This window comes from Mercenaria mercenaria, chromosome 11, assembly GCF_021730395.1.
Source record: "Mercenaria mercenaria strain notata chromosome 11, MADL_Memer_1, whole genome shotgun sequence".
In the NCBI taxonomy this organism is placed as follows: domain Eukaryota; kingdom Metazoa; phylum Mollusca; class Bivalvia; order Venerida; family Veneridae; genus Mercenaria; species Mercenaria mercenaria.
In genome coordinates, this window is record NC_069371.1 from 26928709 (window position 1) to 26948857 (window position 20149).

The window sequence follows — 20149 nt, forward strand, 5'->3', positions numbered from 1 at the left end:
GTACAAGACGAAAATTATATTTAGGATTATTTTTGTAGTGTAATCAAATAATCTGACCTATATTTTACATCTACACAATGTTTTTCATTACTATCTGATCACGTTCGGTTAGAGTTGCTAAATACTAATGAATAGCGTTAGATAGAACGTTTATTTATTTGTACTATCAATGATACAATATCATTAACAAAGTTTTATCATATAATCAGTTTAAGTTACCGCAGCAGTGTATTTATTATCATATATGATATAATATGACATGATACGATACAGTCACTGCGTGTAGTTGTTTCAGTAAAATTTCAATTAATTCTTAAATCTACACTAATTTTGATTTATTTTTTTTGTGATTTCGATGGTATTTTTGTATGGTGATTATAATCTAATTGATTTCTTACTACGATAAACGAAGACGATAGTTTCTGTTTCTATCACAGATTAAGGCCATATTTAGCTTGCGAAACGTAAGTGGTTTTTATTTGTACAAATGATAGAGTTTGTGACACTTGGCTATATCTACTTAAACATGTTAAACCATAAACTTCTAGAATTCTAACAAATTATGCACTGTTGCCTACTCAAAACACATATAAAAAATTAAAAAAAAAATTTTTTTAAAAACAAAAGGAAAAATGCTTGAAACTGAAACTGATTCATCGAGGTTTTGGGTTTTCCTATCATGTAAGTAGCTGCACTGACTTCATGTCAGGAACGGATATCCACGCGTATTTCAGATGACTTTATTCGCTAGTGACTCAAGTTAAAGTCTGCCCATGACCATGACACTTAAAACAATAATTATGTCTATTTTACCTGACTCTATTTCTGTCTGTATTTCAATGGAAGCAAAGCCAATCATATATTCAATGGTAATGAAGAGTTGCTATCTCTGTCGAAAATTTTCAAAACTTGAATTGTTTTGATATTCCTGCACTATCATAGTGCATTATTTGTCGTAAGATTTATAGTCAAGGCAATGGAATATCCAGTGAACAAACACTGGCTCAAACGACACTGTAAACAGAAGTCGTTTCTTCTGAAGCATGAATGTGCCATTTCAATATTGCGCATAAATATCTATATAATAATAGTTCGTTATTTAGCTTACAACAACACAAGATACTAATACACATATTAAATGAAGGAAAAAACTGCTGCTAGCGGAAACTTTAGGTACATTGTAGCAGTGGAACTCGTATCCTTTTAATCACTTCTCTAAATATTGCTAAATTGGTTTCGTTCCATTGCTCACTGACGTATAGGGTCGCCAGATCTTGAAATAGAAAAACTCTTTTATTGATTTCTCATGAAACGCTTATTGGTTTGTAGTACCTAATATGGACTAGTTTAAATCAGAATTTATTAATATTCCAGTGTGTTTCTCTATATTGTAAATTGCAAAAGTATGTTGAGGTTTGTGTTAGTAGAGATATTTGGCCTACCTTGTTCATACCTAATCAGGGATTGCGATATCATTTATCCACACCAATTCATCAAAGAAAGGCAGTTGTTTTGTTAATTTGATAATTCTATGAAATAGGAGGAATAGTTTCAAAACACTTTTCAAGAAGCTCAATGTCGTTTAGTAACACTACTTAGCACAAACCTGTTCTTCAAAACCCGCAATACTTTATGTTCTGTATTTAGTATTTTTTTTTTTGCCTCTATCGAGGCGGCAATCATATTTCAAAAACTGACTTAAGTCGTCATTAGGATACTGATGCAAGGCAACTAACAGACAAAATATTGGACGGATCGGTGGAGAAAACTTCCGTTGCTATACCTGATGTCGTTTCGGAGTATATCTTTAATACCCGGATCTTCCTGGTTTGAGTGGATATAAATGAGTACCAATGAAGTATGACTGTTCTCGTCTGAATATGCGAATTACGAATTTAAAAGTAAAACACATACTTTTCACAGGCTGATCAGCCAAAACAAAAATCGGTAGACGTGTCAAGAACACCATAGTCACTGTGATTTGTCTCAAAGAATCTTAAAGTACCATGCATTAAAGGTAACATACTTGTATGGAGATCATATTAGATGATCCGAGTTAACCGCAGCTTATTTTTGTACTGAAATTAAATATCAGGCATGAAATGTTTCCCTAATATGGACTTATGAAGTGAAAAAAAAAACAGTAACGTAAAAAGTCATCAAGTTCAGAAATGAGAAAAACTTTCAACAAATAAACATGCAACTGATTGTTATCAATTTACCTCAGCTTTGTCTGAACCAGGACTTTGGTTTAGATTAACACGCGTATATGTCAAATATGGGAATGTCAAATGCGTTATCTAAAAACTAACTAAATTTATCCCGAACTAAGGATACTTACGGTTAAATAAGGGAATGACAATTAAGAAGAATTAAAATTATTACGCAAAATGCACCGTTATCACGTATTGGTTTACTATATTTGATTAATTTCACGTTCGTCATCACAATGAGAGCAATAAAACAATTAAATATAGTAACTTCATGATATCAATTGTTGTTATCTTACATTTAATTAGTTCAAGTCGTCCAATTTCATGCCAGTTACCACGCACACTTGTTGTCATACGTCGAAAAACAATTGTCAAAATAATTGGTCTGTAAAGTATACTTTCCGTTTTATAATTGCCCATATACTCCACTTTGTATATAAGTATGGCTGGAATGAAACTTTTGCAATGGGAACTTCCTTTATAAACGCGTGTTTGCAACAGTTAATGTTGTAGAAAACAACGCCGAGGTCGAAGTGATTATTCAAGTCTCTCGTGATTGGAAACTATGGATCTGTACCTGACAGTTTTCATTATGGTAAGTACAGTACTTTCTGTCTCGTACATTTCTTTGTATTAATATTGTGGAGCTAAAAGTTATTCCTACAAACCGAAACTCGTTAAAACGTTAGTCTTTGGAACTAAGAGCAGACTGGGTTGTACCTTTATAGAACACACCTATTGATTGACTTACTGGTTGGTCAGTAGTCAAAACAATTGACCATGGTCAGAAAGACCGAGGGCAATAGTTTTGACTATTAATCGGCAAGCCATTCTATAAGTTTTACATTACACGACATCAAACATTAATTTCCACAGTTAATTTTTAAGTTTTTTACGGATTAGCCCAGTTTAGTGTTGAATATTTAACGGCCATAGCACAAACTATGAACCCATAATTTATATAAAGAGTCATGTAATGATTGTTACTAGTAATTATTTGAAGAATGAAGAATGCTGAAATCTCATACAGAGAATACAGAACTTACCGATTATCATTACGTGTCAGTTACCACAAGCCGAAACTAGGGAGCTTAGATGGTATTTTATATATATATATATATATGCATCTCATGAATAGACTCAATCAAACCGAGTCTGGTATCATGTTGATGCTTCAAGGTGGGTGTTTTATCATATATATTTTATTTCATGCTATTATTAAATCCAGTTTTACGGGAAATATTCTTTCTAACCCTATGTCTTCACAGCTTCTTTTGTTTCATTTATGAGGAGACATGTTTAAAGATATTATAATATTACAATATTACAATAAAAATATTAGATAGAAGCGCCCTTTATATATAGAGTTACATTGTTACATTTTTTCGACTATATATTTAATGCGTGATGATCATACATTTACAGACTCACACGCATCATGAATGTTCCATATAAAAATTACTGCCTCGAATTCATTAAATACCGTTCATTTTTTAGTTATGATGACACTTCATAATTTTCGTAAATTTTAATGCAATGTATATAGTATGAAGTGACAATGTACAAATGAAAACGACGGATGGTATATCAAATATTTTAAGGCACCGACTTGTCATATCTAATATTACATATAAGATGAATTTCAATACCAAATATGTTGTACATTTTTAATGTAAAATCATTACACTCAAGCACCGTACTTTTTTTATTCCAGACACTGCTAACTGCTGGCAAGTCATTCGCCGACGGTAAGTGTACATAATTCTAAAACTGGATAAGACAACGGCGCACGAAACTATAAAATTAGTTTGAATTGATAGTTTCTGCCAATTAAACAAGAAACATTGCAATAAAAGGAAATTATGATATTAGTCTGTGACACAAAATGCATTTGTTTTATCTTTATGAATTATGAAAGCTGATCATGTTTAATAAATAGCAAAATAAACACGCAAAAAAAAGTAATCTATTTTCATTTATTTTTTATTTATTTTTTCTTTATTTTTTTTTATTTGAAAATATATATAACTCGGTATATCACATATTTTGCAGAATGTAACAGCGAGCCAGCAGATGTTGTTTTTGTTTTGGACTCCTCCTACAGTATATGGCCTCCAGACTTTGACAGGGAACTCAAATTTGCTGAGAACGTAATAAAGACGTTAAATATTGGACCAGGAGTAGACAATACTAGAGTCGGTGTTGTCACATTTGGACATGGTGTTTGGCCAAAATTTTATCTGGACTCATACTTAGGTATGTATATGCAATGTTAAAAAATAGTAAAAACGGAATCAAATCTTATCTGAAGTCATATTCTTTAAGAAAAAAAAATATTCTTCTTTTACGAAACATGAATGCCTGGACATGGCACAGTGGAGTGACCTGTTTTCCAGATGCTTTGAAAATAGCCAAAAATACGTTTTGTGTATCCAGCTGTTTTACGTTAGGTACAATCGCAGATACTGTATCTTTAGTTTTGGTCTATTTTTAGATACGGACATGATCATCCGAGCAGTGAGGAGGATAACTTATGGTGAAGGAAAGACAACTAACACTGGTGATGCTTTGACATTCACACGTGACGTCATGATGTCTGCACGTGCCGGCGGACGCAGCAATGTAACAAAAATTGTTATAGTAGTGAGTGACGGACGTTCGCAGAAGACTTGGTTTACACAGGAAGTAGCCAAAACAATGCAGGATAACGGCATGTTTTTGTTTGCAATCAGCATAGGATTTAAACTGGACCACAAGGAACTAGCAGGCATTGCTAGTGACCCGGACAATTTACACTATTTCAGTATTGACGAACACAGCGATATGACATACATCAAAAGAACTATAGACGAAAAGGTGTGCCAAGGTAAATCAGAAATTATAATACGTACATATTGATATAATCCAAATTTTAATACTTTGTAGTTTGCTTTTTTCCGTTGGAGATTTTGAGGTTTTTCTAATTTCAATCTATAATTTGACAAGTTTGGTTATGCAGTGCTATTCTGAACGCATTATTTATTTATTATTCTATGACGTCACATTATTTTCTACTTTTACAGTGAACGATGACGCCTTCGGCGAATGGAACTTCACAGACAATACAGCTGAATTTAAAGCTAACGAGGAAGTACTTATTTTAGGTATACTTTACATTTTTAGAATGAGAGGCGTTGTTATTTGTCTTACAAGGGTCTTTAAGTTTATTTCAATGCATAATATGCTTATACTTTAATACATGTATAACCATAACCGACGACATAATTAATCACATTTTAAGTATTTCGACTAATTAAAATAAATTGTATTCGTAGGTAGTGCTAAGCCGTATAGAACAGAAAATTAGCGTGCATGTGTGATGTCGCTGTTGTTTATTATTCGTTTCTTTCAGATTGTAGTGATAAGAAAGCGGACATATTTTTCATGATTGATGCATCATATAGTATACAATCGGATAACTTTGGTAAAGAAATGGAATTTGTCAAGAGCGTGGTTGACTTCCTTGACATCGGCGCAAATAAAACTCGTGTTGGGGCCATGACATTTAGTGATACGATAAAGTTTCATGCAAAATTAGAATATAACTTGGAGAAAGAAGAATTCATTTCACATCTAAACTCTGCGAATTATATGGGAGGTGGAACCGATACGGCATCTGCTTTACGACACATGCGTGAAGAAGGTTTCTTCGCAAGTACAAGTCAAGTACGCAACGACGCAGCGAGAATTCTTATAGTCATGACTGACGGTTTGTCAATTACACCGGATGTTACAACAAGAGAGGCAAAACTATTGAAGAAAATGGGTGTCCAAGTATTTTCGATTGGAATTGGCAGCGGTATTGATAAGCGTGAACTTGAAGATATTGCCAGTGATCCAACAGATAAGTTCTTTCTCCATGTTGATAATTTTGGTGCATTGGATACTATCAAGGTGAAACTTGCTGCAAGATCATGCACGGTTCCCCCGACTGGTGGATTCCCTTTTATAGCTGATCAAGCAGGTAGTATAAATATGCATTATTCCAATGATGATTTTGCAAAACAGTAAACAAAAATATAAAATATTTTTTGAGAAATTAGCTTAGATTTTTGTATGGCAAACCCAAAATTTCCTCTGAGAATTCTTTTCTCTAAATTTTACTGATAAGGTATTAAATGAATAATTCGATTAGCTTACATAAAAGATTTTAGGACCAAGAAAAACATCATGAACTTACATTAATATAGTTATATTGTTTCTGTTTTTAGTATGTCATCCGATGCGGCCTACGGATTTGATATTTGTTTATGACGCACAAGCACTTGGAAGCTGGCGCTCCCAGTCCATTTCACAGTTCATTTCCAAGAGTGTTGCTGAGTTCAGTCTAGCAACAGACGATCTTCGGGTAGGACGAGAAATAGAGAATTGTCCTAGTGGCAATATACCTATAGGCAGTGCACTGCATAACACAGATCTAGATGAAGTGCGGTACCAAACCTTTACGGATATGATTAGACGGGTCACCAGAAGTCGAATGTCGGAAGAAAATGGAGGGAGAAAAGATGCTGCAAAAATGGCGGTTATTTTTGTTGATTCCTCTCAAAGAATGAATTATGAGACATTCATGGAAGCAAGAAAGTTGAAAGAAAGAGTTGACTTTTTCTATGTGGTGACAGTAGGACATAATATGCAAACTTTGCATCTTACAGGGCTTGCTGGGGAAGGACATTTCATAAGTGTTAAAAGTTATGAAGAGTTGCATCCCTTAGCAGACAAATTAATGAGCGCTATGTGTGACTTCTTTTTCACGTTCTAACGGACCAATTTGGAAAAGTATGTGCCATCTAAGTGTAGATGTAACGTGTATTTACTAGGGCATGATATATGTTTATTGCTTATTTATGAACAGGCCAGTATTTATTATGTTAAGACAATTTCGTTTTTAACTTGAAGTGATTACAGCTTCCCACGTGAGTTGAGGTTTTAAACTCGCTGAGGCTCCATGATTCGCCAGTGCAGCGTCCGATACTTTGGCGGCCGTAAAAAGTCGCACCGACTTCCTTTCAGTGTTGTTATATTTTTTGGTCCTTCGGGATCATTGATTTCAACTCATTTAGATTTGAAGTTTGAATACTGCTTAAGCCGGTGCTAGGTTGCATTTTTCATTACTGCTCATGAACAGACTCGATCAAACCGAGTCTGTATTTTCACTCTTTGCCATGTTCTCGGTGCTTCCGAGGGATCTACTTTCCAAATTTTATTTATCATATGTCGAATAGTTTTAAATGTTAACTGCAGCATATTTTATGCCTATCAATTTAAAATATTCACCTATAACATTTTGACATTTCCTTAGACTCTATTACATGCGGACTGTTTGTGTTCAAAGTGCGTCCTCTTGGCTAGTTAGATAAAGAGAACTTATAACTACAATCCGGTTTTGTCAAAACACTTTAATGTATATCTATAGGATAGTCTCTTGTGACCATTATAAACTGTAACACTCGTTGTTACATATTGCCATGTAGTTGTACAATAATACAATTTTGCATCTATTATATTATGTGCGGGTCACAATAAATTTTGAACTCTCTCTTTGGTTAACTACAAACACAACTGTCACTTTTACTTCCCATTGTGTTACAGATATACAGGAAAGCGTAAATTAAAGCCAGGTGAATCACCTAGACGTGTGTTGCTTACATTATGTACGATATCTTGAACATAAAACTGATTCCATAAATATATACATACACATAATTTAAAAGAAAGCAGAACAACTCAAGAAATAATGTAGAGTGTGCCCCTCTGAGCATGACCTTAACAATAAGTGGTCACATGTGTAAAATCACCGATTGCGGGCTAAAGTCAAAATTTGAAGAACAAAATGAAAATGTACTTCTGATGTCACGTAATTAAACACGTATTGAAAGGCTTGCCGATCAACGTTAAAAACTTTTGACCCTCTGTCCTTCGACCTCGTGATATAGTTTTGATCTTGTTGTGCACTGCTATGATACTTAATAAATATATCAAAAGATCCTCGTTAGCGTTGGTCAATTATTGGTGATGGGTAAGAAATATTTATTGCATTGAATGGCTTAGATCATTTTGCAGGGACCTTTCTAATTATGTATACATAAAACAAAACATATTTCAAAACATTATAAAAAATGATACACATCTATTAATATTTTAGCGGAAAAGATTTCATTATAAGATTAAATAGGTTCACTTGACTATTTTAGCGAAAAATATTTCATCATAGGATTTTGTAAACTTTAAATATTTAAGCGAAAAGATCTCGTCATATGATTAGAAATGTACCAGTCAGTGGCGCAGTGGTTAAAAGGTTGGACTACAACGCCAGCGGTCCTGGTTCGATTCCCGGATGCGGCTGATACTCCGTCTAGTGTCTAGTTCTGTGTGATTTGCTTAAACTGGTACTGTTTTCAGCAGTATCGGCTTAGACTGGATACTGGGGAGGTAAATATGACGCTTGCCGTGGGCTCGGCTGGAAATATGAACATGAATTCGTGGATTTTAAATGTTTAAAAAGCAATACGTTTTACCTTTTTTTGTTTATATAATCACATAGCGTGGATTATTGTAACCAAGTATATTCCTGTATGAATTCTAATGATTTAAAGGTATGTTACTTTAGCCAAAAGCTGGAAATTATACTCCCCCATCCGTAATTATTTTCATTTATGTTTACTGTTAACCTTAAATATAAGCTATCAGAAATTAAATATGTGTAGAAACAGACGGCGATTCGTTTCTTGTATACAAATAAAAAAAATAAAACTGCCATTTGATACCAACTTAAATGTGCAATTACTTTACAGAAGATTACTTTATAGAAGGTTGCTTTACGGAAGCAGTAAGAAAGTTATTTACAGCATCATGTTGTTTTCTTGGCCACAATGCTTCACAATGAGGCACTGGAGATTTTCCAATTTCCGATTTTTAAGCAATTTTAACCGTATCAGGCAAAACGAAAACGCCGAGGTTTACCAACCGTTTTATTACTTAATCAAGGTTAAACAAGCTACAATATTACTCTCTTGCTAAAGAATACATTTTAGTGCCTAGATGTTTGCGCCGCAAATATTAGATAAAATTATTTCAGACAAGTTTAGGGGTAAATTTTGTATTTGACCGGATCTTCTTCGGTGGAAGGATGTTGAATATCATTGTGAGTAAGATTTTTCAATTTGGAAATAACTTGCATTTGTAAAAAGCTAAGGAAGTTTAATTAAAAACTTTGAAAGTAATTATTTAATTATTTATGCAATCTAAAAAGTCGCAAAATGTTATGTGACAAATATTTAAGGAATGGTTATAGGTAGAATGTGTTAATATATTAAATATAAAAATCTAGTTAAATTAATTTCTATTCGTGATAAAGTCAAATATATAGCATTTGTTCTTGTAGTAATCTATAAATTGTTCCTACTCTTTATACATGTGTATTTGAAATTTCATCTGTTTCAGTTATCTTATGTTGCAGTAACGTCTGTATTAATAGTTAGAGGGATATATGGTAAGACAAAGATCAGTCTAAATTAAATTGCAGTTTAAACTAAAGAGAAATGTAAATGGTTATCGATGTAAGATATAATTATTATCATAAAATGTTTTAAAATGAAGTATAAAACGGAGAACACTTTTTCTTCCGGTGTTTTAATGATGTAAAAATAAATATTCCACTGTGTGTAAACAAATGATTATAGAGAATGGTAAAATTACAAAATGTGTGTTTTCTGAATGTATATACATCTATATTATACATTTTCAAATTGAAGAACTAAATATATATATCTAGTTTCATTTAGGTGATTGTTTAGGACCAGAGTTGAAACTTTTGTCAGACGATCCACGTCGCACATGTATAGAAAAAGTTGCATCACCAGAGAGAATAGAATACAAATGCTCATCTCTGATAAAGGGTATGCCATCTGTTTACTGAAGCAAGTATGCATTAGCAACATAATGATCTCTTATAAAGGGTTAGCCATCTGTTTACTAAAGCAAGTATGCATTAGCAACATAATAATAACATCTCTGATAAAGGGTATGCCATCTGTTTACTAAAGCAAGTATGCATTATCAACATTATGATAACATCTCTTATAAAGGGTATAGTTATCTGTGTACTAAAGCGAATATTCATTAGCAACATAAAACCCTCCTATTGGTACCATACCAAGGATATGTCATCTTTTTAAAAAAAATGGGTAAGCATTAGCAACATAATGAACCTTGGTATTGGTACCATCTCTTATAAAGGGTATGTAATCTGTTACTAAATAAGGTATGCAGGAGCAACATCATGTACCATTGCATTATTAATATCTCTTATAAAGGGTGTGTCGCCTATTTACTAAAGCGGTTATGCATTAGCATAATAATGAACCTTCGTATTGCTATATTAAACAATTATATTTAAATTTTCGAAAAGTTGAGTAGTTGATCAATGTGTGATTAAGTCTATCTATTAGTTGATGTTTTTATATTGAAACACAAATAATTGATAAAGTTAAAAAGTCTCTTGACTGTCTATAGGTTTTCCAAAAGCTATGATCAAGTATTGTCCAGTAGAGTTGTGTATGAAGAATGGCACTTGGTCCAAGCCTTCAATATCATGTGCATGTAAGTGTTATTTATTAATAACTTCTCTCTGTTGAATATATGAAATACTTGGTCTCTCTTATAAAATGTAGCTTATTGTATTACTTAATACATTGTGATATAGACCTTTTCTGTTTCCCATTCCATGGTTACAAGTAGAATTATCTGCACACTGTTATCGAAAACGAGGCGCAGACTGCTTGGTGCACACCTTGATATATAATAATAATCGTTCTTTCCTATAAGATGATTGACAAATTCGATTTTTTACTAGACTTCTTCACACATTTCCTGTCGGTCGGTTCCATAATGAAAACTTCATTTCTATACATATTCATAATTACCTTTATTACGATGCAAGTGAAAGTAAACGGCTAAAACTCGCATTGAGTTGCTAATACATACAATGGCAAGATGCAGTTTGATAAAATGGTTACAAAGACAATCTGCGCTCTGTAAGGTAATTTGGTATTATATACATAATGATTTAATTAATTCTGTTTTGTGCTCGAATATGATAAAGATCTTGACAACATGTTGGACAGTCCTTCTTGATTGACATTAGATTGGCTTTCTGATTTCTGTGACCAGTTTGCAAGTATTCTATTTAAATCAGGAAAACGTCTCCTCCAAATCTATGCTCTATTGAAAGAACTTTCAATTGTAAGTAATTATATATAACTAAACAGTAAAAGTCAATAAAGCGGGTGATGCTTTAGTTGAAGAACACTCACGCAGTTTATAAAACAGCAATGTTTAGCTGAATCTGCACTTAAAAATTGTAACATACTCATAGAGTTACAAATTATCAATTTTAAGATTTCATCGTAAAAATATCAAGTTAAGCCTCAAGAATATTTGGATTGGCGAGAAACACAATAGCACACATTCACGTTGCAGTAAATTAAAATCATACCGCTTCTCAAGTACCTACAAGATCAGAAAATAAGATGGAAATTGGTAAAGTTCTTTTGATTAAAATACTCATGCCGGGTGTCAATTAAAGTTTTCACACGGCGCTATATATAGTCAGATAAATGTTTGCATTCAAATTGTCAACGACCTAGAATATTTTGCTATCATGCGAAATAAAACTTACTTTTCTTTTATATTTTTCCACGACTGGTACAAAGAATTATCAAACTTTAGAGTAACCACACAAATCGCATCGACATTTTATTTGCAAATGTACAAAAATGAATAGTTACTTCAGCCTAAGTGTCGTGATCAGTTGAGAAAAGGCCTAGTGCCATAGTTCTTACTTGCTGCATAAAAAAAGGCAAGCTACTTTATGCTGTTTATAATTCCGAGGTCTTACATTTATTGAAAGATGATATTTCAACTTGATTTTAACTTTGATTCTGACTTTAATCACTGAGTTAAAATCAACAGCTCGAAACCCGGTTCCAAAAACTTATGATTACTAAAACACTAATTTTTTCCTGTGAAATTTCGCATATACAAATAAATGAAACAGGATACAAGTATCATAAATGAAACAAAATAACGAAAAACGCGTTGATACAACAAAGTTTCTATATAATAACTATAATACTAATAGACACTTATTCTGTAGCTTCTAAAAAGACCATGACGGGTGGAAAACATTTAGCGTGAGACATATTGAAATTGCTTTTTTCCCTGGTTAAAACTTATTATTATTTAAATTGAACTTATTAAAAAGTGGGATTCACGTCATGAATATCAACTTCCTCTTTGAAAAATAGTAGTTGTTTGAATGTCAGAGGACTGTGTCGCGCTTATGTAATTTGGATCTGCCAACTTTGGTCTAATATTTGTAACTTAATAAAAATTTACTTTAAAAGATTTCTTTTTCATAGACGTTTAAGGGAATTATTTTGTCAAACAACATCCTATCGCTTCGTTATCAGTATCACTTAGTTCCGACCTGGCAGTCTGCGCCTCGTTTTGAAAACTCGGGATTTAGCGAGAAATCACGAGAATGCTAAATTCGCCGACTGTGAAACTGGTCTATTGTGACAGAATATAATAACATCTGAACATTTTATGTCTATCGGTCGTTTCAATATAGTGTCAGAATGTTACGTCTGAACCAGGTATGACAACTTATCGTCGTGATATAGTGTAACAATGTTACATCTGACCATGTTATGACAAACTGTCGTCTTGTCGTTTTGATATAGTGTCAGAATGTTACCAGGAAGGAAAATCTATGGACTATGTCGGACACAGGATGTGCACAAGCAGTGGTCGCCATTGTCAGCGTTGGGATGCACTAGAACCACATAAACATAAGTAGATATATGAGCCGTGTCATGAGAAAACCAACATAATGGGTTTGCGACCAGCATGGATCCAGACCAGCCTGCGCATCCGCGCAGTCTGGTCAGGATCCATGCTGTTCGCTTTCAAAGCCTATTGCAATTAAAGAAACCTTTAGCGAACAGCATGTATCCTGACCAGACTGCGCGGATGCGCAGGCTGGTCTGGATCCATGCTGGTTGCAAAACCACTATGTTGGTTTTCTCATGGCGCGGCTCATATATATATATTCTTAGCTGATATTTGCGATTAAGTGTGTAACGCATGCCTTCTACTTAAATACGTTCAGGTATCTTTAAGTTGGAACAATTTAGTATATAATTAGAAAAAATAAGGAAATACCAATTAAATCATTAGTTTCGTCTGCAGGCTACCTTAGCAGATTAAAACAGAACTGAAACTGATAAGCTTATTCTATGCATTCAGCCACTCCTCTACAAATATCCCCTGAAATTTCTGCTTGGAATAGTCGCAATAGTTCACAAAAAATTACTTAAAGTATGAACTATATATTTTATACACTTTTTTTATTTCTTTCGTCTTGTGTTTTCGAGTACTTGCCACACGAATATAATAAAGGTCGACAAAATGCTTATTTGCGTATCGTCGTGTCTTTGCGTTTGTGGGCGAATTCATGAGGACAGGAGACACTGAGCGTTAAATATTGAAACTCATGAAGTGTTCCAGTTCTTTTGCCAATTGTACGTATAGTCAAGTATTAAATGTGGTATTGGTGCCCTGTGTTTGTCTTGTCTTCATGTCTTCGCCCCGACTACATAAAGAAATCAGCAGTCTTTAGTCTTTGTACTCCAAATGTAAGAGTGTACAAAGACTACCGTACTTTCAAGTTTTTTGTCCTGCCCCTAACACACGAAGATATGGAAAACGACAAACTGCTGATTTGTCATGTCTTTGGACGAAAATCTACTGCATTTTGGAATGTATAGTTGTGTGCCATACGTACGTTCAATACTGATGGTTCATTTGTGCATTGATTGGCAAAATCATGCATTTTGTTTTTATGATATCGTATTTATACCATTCATAAAAAAAACAGTTTTCGGCAGAACGTCTTTTACAATAGCAGAGAATGTCTCTTCATAGACTTTCTTCTTAGTCTAGATAAATCAGAACTGTTCATAGAATATATAAGAATACAGCTTTAAAACCCATGATGCCGTTGTTTTTTATTATGCCTTCATTTAATTAATAGGATCACACAAGGTACATTTTAATTATACACTTAATTCCGGAATATCAATACTTTTCCCGAGCGGAATAGCCATCGACATAAATAACGACTGGTATAAAAATGAACGGAGTGGATATTAAGAAATTGAATAAGGTGAAAACTGTTCGTTTATTATTGTGTCAACGCTACTGAAAGGGACAGACATGTTTAATTTGCTTATAGGACAACTACAGACACTGAACAGGATTTGTTTCCTTTTTTCGTGCACTTTGAGCTAAGGTGAGCTGTATTATCGCCGTGTCCTTCGGCCTTCTTCGTGTGTCGTGCGTCGTCAACAATCTTAAATTACTATTTACAATCAGGAGTTCGCAGTATTGGTCCAATTTTCATGAAACTTGGTCAGAATGTTATCCTCAATAACATTCTTGATGTGTTTGGGTCATCTGCGGTCTAGAACTAGATCGCTGGGTCGGTTCATAGAATAACCTTGTTTGAATCAGGTAAAAAGATAGAGCACTAGGCTGAATCACAGGAAACCATATTTACACTTTAGAGGCCACATTGTTTACTTTATCTTCAGAAACCCTTATCAGAAAAAAATGAGACTTTATCTAATTATTTGTCTGTTTAAGATCTGGAACAAATTTGTAACAGGGCATATTGGTAAAATCTAAGTCACTCGGCAAATCATTGAAATATTTCATAATCTACCTGATTTACATGAAACATGATCAGAATTTTGTCTCTATGAAATCTAGTTAAATAATTTCACAGAAATGTTTCTTTTGTGACCCAGTACCAAGTTTGTTTAAATTATTCCTGTTTGTCAAAAACATAGCTGCCAGAGAGGGTAATCAATTTTTCATTTATGTATACATATATATATATAGAGAGAGAGAGAGAGGGAGAGAGAGGGAGAGGGGGGGGAGAGAGAGAGAGAGAGTAAACACTTTAAAAATCGTCTTGTTAGAAAACGCTGGCTCAATTTTAAAATAATTTCACATTTATTTTCCATGAGCGACCCGCTGCAAAAATTGTTCGATTAATATGTGAAACTCTGTGTAATCTGGCAGTTAGACACACTTCGGTAATTCTAACTGGACTAGAACATTTGACCTCCCAATTATGGTACGGGTGCCTCATCCATTAAAGTATATAACGACAGATAGGTATATGTATACGTGCATATTTAAACAAACGACATGCGAATTGTTTTCAGATTTGGGAAGTCGGAGATGTTTCCTGACTATTCCATTCAGCTTGCAGAGGCTTATTGCCGAGATCCCGGTGGTACACAGGGGGCTCCATGGTGCTTCACCACCGATCCCAACAAGAAAATGGAATTCTGTGATATTATGAAGTGTTCAGAGATCAAACAAATGGACGGGTCTTGCGGACCAGTACAGCAAGAGAAGGGTACAAATATGAAAATCTAAATTTTGTATTAATAATTTTACCACAAAGCGGATATATAAAAATAATTCTTAAAACTTACTTTATTCATACGCTTGACATTTGTCAAGATAAATATTGGTAAATAATAAACTTTTGCACTTAGATAAATTATAATAAAAAATACCTTTGATTTATACCGTTCAGTCAATAATTGCGTTTGCGTTTGCGATATAAACTGATTATCGACCTTGTCTATGTCATTTCATAAATCTATAAATGTAACTAAATACTGTACATGTCCAAGGATTAAGGGTTTTACCCTATGCAAATAATATTCTGACATCATGTTGCAGATAAACAAACGCTCGATGACGATGAAGTTGAAAACGCTGCAGACTCTTCTGCCAATGAGAAGAATTTATCTGAAAAATCAACAGATGACAAGATCGGATTTGATGATACAGATCCTTTGAAGAGATGCCCTAGTGAACATGAGATTTTTAAAATGCAGAAAGACTACAGAATCCGTGGCAAGGTAGTACAAGAGACACATGAACGTAGTACTCTTGAGTGTGCGACTTTCTGCTCTCGTAAGAATATTTGCCGTGCCTTCACATTTCGCCCCGGAAATGGAGCATGTATACTACATGGCGGCAAAGAGTACATAGCGGTAAAAAAGAGAGGGTATACAGCCGGAGTAAAGACCTGCAATTTGTAAGAATTCATAACACAGGATGATTTCACATTTAGAGTCTGCAGTGAGATACGTGGTAGTAGACTCGTGGTGTACTTAGATCGGTATTCATCGACGCTTAGACTTGTTGTAACACTTGTAAAGAAATAATATTTGAATAGAATACTTTTTCTATAGTGTACAAGTTTATTTATTTCTGTCCTTAACAATTGTTGTCGTAGATAAATTCTTCTTTCTAGAATAAAATACATGTCCACAATTTCTTTAACAACTCAAAGTTAATTATGAATAGTTCTAGTATTAAATAATTTCCAAATTTACAAGTTCTTCTATAGCGTTTTAGTTATAGTTTTGTCGGACACTTCCCAAAGAACTAGCTAAGAGTCAAAGCTAATCTGTTTTATCTAGATCTTAACCACGGTGGACACTACACAATGGGTATTCACCGGACACTAAGGATTACAGCCCTCTGGTCCTCACATTAACCTGGAAGATCCCGGATACGAAATTGAAAGGTTCTAAAATAGCATATTCAGTCATAAATAATAAACATTTAATAGATCAGGTGACTTTTTACTGATCTTTCTACGATTGAAGCTTAGGGTTTCTCCGCGTGGCCTTTATGTCGGATACACCCTAAAATTCAGTTATGAAAGAAACAAACTAATTGACCTAGTTACAAAGTGCCATAAGACTGCCCTTACGACATTCCTTCCTATTAAACTAAATGGCTTATAGTGGTCAGTACATGTCAAATGACAAAAGGTACTATGAAAATTATAAAGTGAGCAGTCTAATTTGTGTAGAATCATATTAATGATGGAAAGGAATGTTCAAAATAGCCATTAGTGATATTACTTATATTCAATCCACAAGGTAATGCCAAGTTAAGAGGGAAAGTACCTCATACAATGATTATATACATGTAAATTTTTTGACATGTAAAAGGAGTGGACTTTACGGATACGATGTATCAAGGTATTTACAACGAAGCCATTTTATTAATGCATGTCCAAATTTTTTACATCTTAACTGACTTGACTTGGATTTAGTAAGGACAGCAAATATTTAATTGGTCATAAGTTTCTTTTAAGCGCATGTATGCTGGTTAAATTCTAAGGCAGATTGCATAGTTTCATGACATTATCGGCTGATTCCACAATGATAGCAAAAAAAAGATGATTTTGCATTTTTATAAGTCAAAATCTATATTCCAGTCTTACGATGGCGATGAATATTATTTTAGAGCCGAAGAACTGAAGAATTGTATATATAGGTACTACAGAGTATAATGGCGTTTTGAAATATACTGCAAATGATTGAGTGCATGCACACCAGAGTATTTCCTCAATACTGTCTAGTACTTATACAATTGCGACAAAGTGGTCTTGGTTTTTCCCTACGGTCAGTTATAAAAAAGTTACAATATAAGTTATTTATAGTAACAACTAAGGGAAGTAAATCTTAAAATAAAAAATCCCCCCCCCCCCCCAAAAAAAAAACAAATTTCTAAGTCCACACAAAAATCCTCACCAGGGAGAGATAAGTCAAAATACACCTCAAAATTGGATGTAACATGCATGTTGTACTACAGAAAAGTGGTCTCGATTTTTCCCTACGACTAGTAATGAAAAAGTTACAATATAAGCTATTTATAGTAACAACAAAGGGAAGTAATTCTAAAGAAGGGACCTGCGCATGACACTCCATCTCATGATGGTGTACAATTGTGCCAAGTTACATCAAAATCCCTCCATGCATGAAGAAGAAATGCTCTGGACAAGGTCATTATTGCATCTGACCTTTGGCCTCTTAAGCGTGGCCTTGACCTTAGACCTAGGGACCTGGTTCTTGCGCATGACACTCCGTCTCATGATGGTGAATATTTGTGCCAAGTTGTATCAAAATCCCTCTATGCATGAAGAAGAAATGCTTCGGACAAAGTTTTCATTCTTGTATCCTTTGACCTCTAAGTGTGACCTTGACCTTAGACCTAGGGACCTGGTTCTTGTGCATGACACTCCGTCTCATGATGATGAACAGCTGTGCCAAGTTTCATCAAAATCCCTCCATGCATGAAGAAGATATGCTCCGGACAAAGTCTGTGGACGCCGCCCGCCCGCCCGCCAGGGGCGTTCCCATAATACGTCCCGTTTTTCAAACGGGCGTATAAAAAGTAAGACAAAACATAGATTTCATAAATACTATTCCGGTTAAATTACAATGCCCGCTGTATTCAATACGTAATTTGCGGTTAAGCATTGCGAACCTTTGGAATTGTATCTTTTATCATTATGTATCATGTTTTACTCATGCGCATACTCGAGCATCAAGGTCAAATTGACAGCAGTAAAATTTAAAAACCGGCGATAACTATTTTTTCGGCGACGCCGTCTAAATTCGTTTTCGTTACCTATGGCACGTGACTTTAGTTTGCAAATCAAACTACTTGATAACGCATTATAGATAATTTATTAAAATGGAAGATTTATGCAACACTCTGCCTGATTGGACGAGAGTGTCAATTTCTTTCACTCTGTTGATTGTGCTACGCTGAGTGAAATGTAGACAAAGCGTTTATCCTAAATGACGCTGTTCACAGTTTTAAAGCTAATTTTGGCTCAGTATATTTAGCAAGAATATTGATATATCTCAAAATGATAAGTAAGTTTAATAAATATGATAAAAAACTGTTCAAATTCCAACATATATCAAATTAAAGAAAGAGCTGAATACGGTCTGCGTATCACATGAATAAGGGTGTGATAAGAGTCTTTTATGTAGAGAAGTGGTTTTTAAAAGATTTTCCTTGTTACAATTGTCGTCTGTATATGGAAAGGTTTCTTGCTTTTGTGACTTATTCAGATTGCATATTAAAATGAATACTTGTTTGCTTTGATATATTTGTTATAAATTATTTAACTGAATTATTATATATGAATATTTTTCTTTAGTATGGTATGCAAATATTGAACTCAGTTGAAATTTGTTTTATTATAGATATGCTATATTATGACTGAATCTCATTGCACTGAAATGAAGGTACGCTGCATACAGTTTATCTATGTGACTACGGTCAAACTTTGCTTATGAAACAGAAATATTGAAATAATTACAATTGTATGTTTTGCTTGACCTTCATTTTTTATAGGTGTGACGTCATTTCTCATGTATTCTAATCAAACTTGATTTGTAGCATCTTTATTAGGCCCGCAGTCAACTTTGTTCAGCTGGGACATTAAACCCCTTTTAGGGGCTGCTAGAGCTAAAACTAGAAATGCCTTTATACAGCGTCTCATGAACAGCTTTGTGGATCTTTGTCATACTTGGTCTGGAGCATCATTATAAGGTCCTCTTCCAAATTTATTTATATAGGAACTTGGGCCCTATTATCGACCACTATAGCTAAAAGTAGATATGCCTTTCTTCGCATTAACCACTAAAATGTAATGGATTTTTATCAAACTCGATGTGTAACAATATCGTAAGGTCTCCTGCTATTTGGTTACAAATGTGGATAGGGACCAATTAAGCTAAAATATAAACACGTTTAATGACCTCTTCTCATGAACCGCTTCATGAATCTTCATCAAACTACTGCTGTAATTATTCGTCTAAGGATAAACGAAACAAAATTGCAACCCTACGAAACCTTTGCGAAAAATTGAAAGAGAACCATTTAAATTCTTAAAGTGCGGTGTTTAGTTTTGCAATTTGAAAAATGTTAGATGAAAG

The 20149-nt window shown here is 34.1% G+C and overlaps 2 protein-coding genes across 4 annotated transcripts; both read left to right on the plus strand.

The window, feature by feature from the left end:
* The first annotated feature begins 247 nt into the window (after window positions 1-247).
* Window positions 248-16591, plus strand: LOC123532838 (plasminogen-like). Of its 3 annotated transcripts, XM_045314420.2 has the most exons (8): window positions 248-464; window positions 9328-9393; window positions 9693-9741; window positions 10034-10147; window positions 10764-10850; window positions 12995-13106; window positions 15545-15741; window positions 16074-16591. In XM_045314420.2, exons 2-8 carry the CDS (start codon window positions 9379-9381, stop codon window positions 16436-16438), a joined length of 939 nt encoding a protein of 312 aa, XP_045170355.2. In that variant the 5' UTR covers window positions 248-464; window positions 9328-9378; the 3' UTR covers window positions 16439-16591. The 3 variants fall into 3 exon arrangements, with proteins under 3 accessions (XP_045170355.2, XP_045170356.2, XP_053374725.1); XM_045314421.2 differs by lacking the exon at window positions 248-464 and having other exon boundaries at window positions 8383-9393; XM_053518750.1 differs by lacking the exon at window positions 248-464 and having other exon boundaries at window positions 8383-9393; window positions 10764-10844.
* On the plus strand, window positions 2648-8235 carry LOC123532837 (cartilage matrix protein-like). Its single transcript, XM_045314419.2, has 7 exons — window positions 2648-2808; window positions 3928-3961; window positions 4266-4469; window positions 4708-5079; window positions 5276-5356; window positions 5605-6216; window positions 6464-8235. Exons 1-7 carry the CDS (start codon window positions 2779-2781, stop codon window positions 7009-7011), a joined length of 1881 nt encoding a protein of 626 aa, XP_045170354.2. The 5' UTR covers window positions 2648-2778; the 3' UTR covers window positions 7012-8235.
* Window positions 16592-20149: the final 3558 nt, after the last annotated feature.

Coding starts and splice junctions, on each gene's coding strand:
- LOC123532837 (XM_045314419.2), top strand. CDS start 2,779: ATGGATCTGTACCTGACAGTTTTCATTATG. Junction 4,470..4,707: donor TTATCTGGACTCATACTTAG/GTATGTATATGC, acceptor GTCTATTTTTAG/ATACGGACATGATCATCCGA. Junction 6,217..6,463: donor TTTTATAGCTGATCAAGCAG/GTAGTATAAATA, acceptor TTCTGTTTTTAG/TATGTCATCCGATGCGGCCT.
- LOC123532838 (XM_045314420.2), top strand. Junction 9,742..10,033: donor AATAGTTAGAGGGATATATG/GTAAGACAAAGA, acceptor AGTTTCATTTAG/GTGATTGTTTAGGACCAGAG. Junction 10,148..10,763: donor ATGCTCATCTCTGATAAAGG/GTATGCCATCTG, acceptor GACTGTCTATAG/GTTTTCCAAAAGCTATGATC.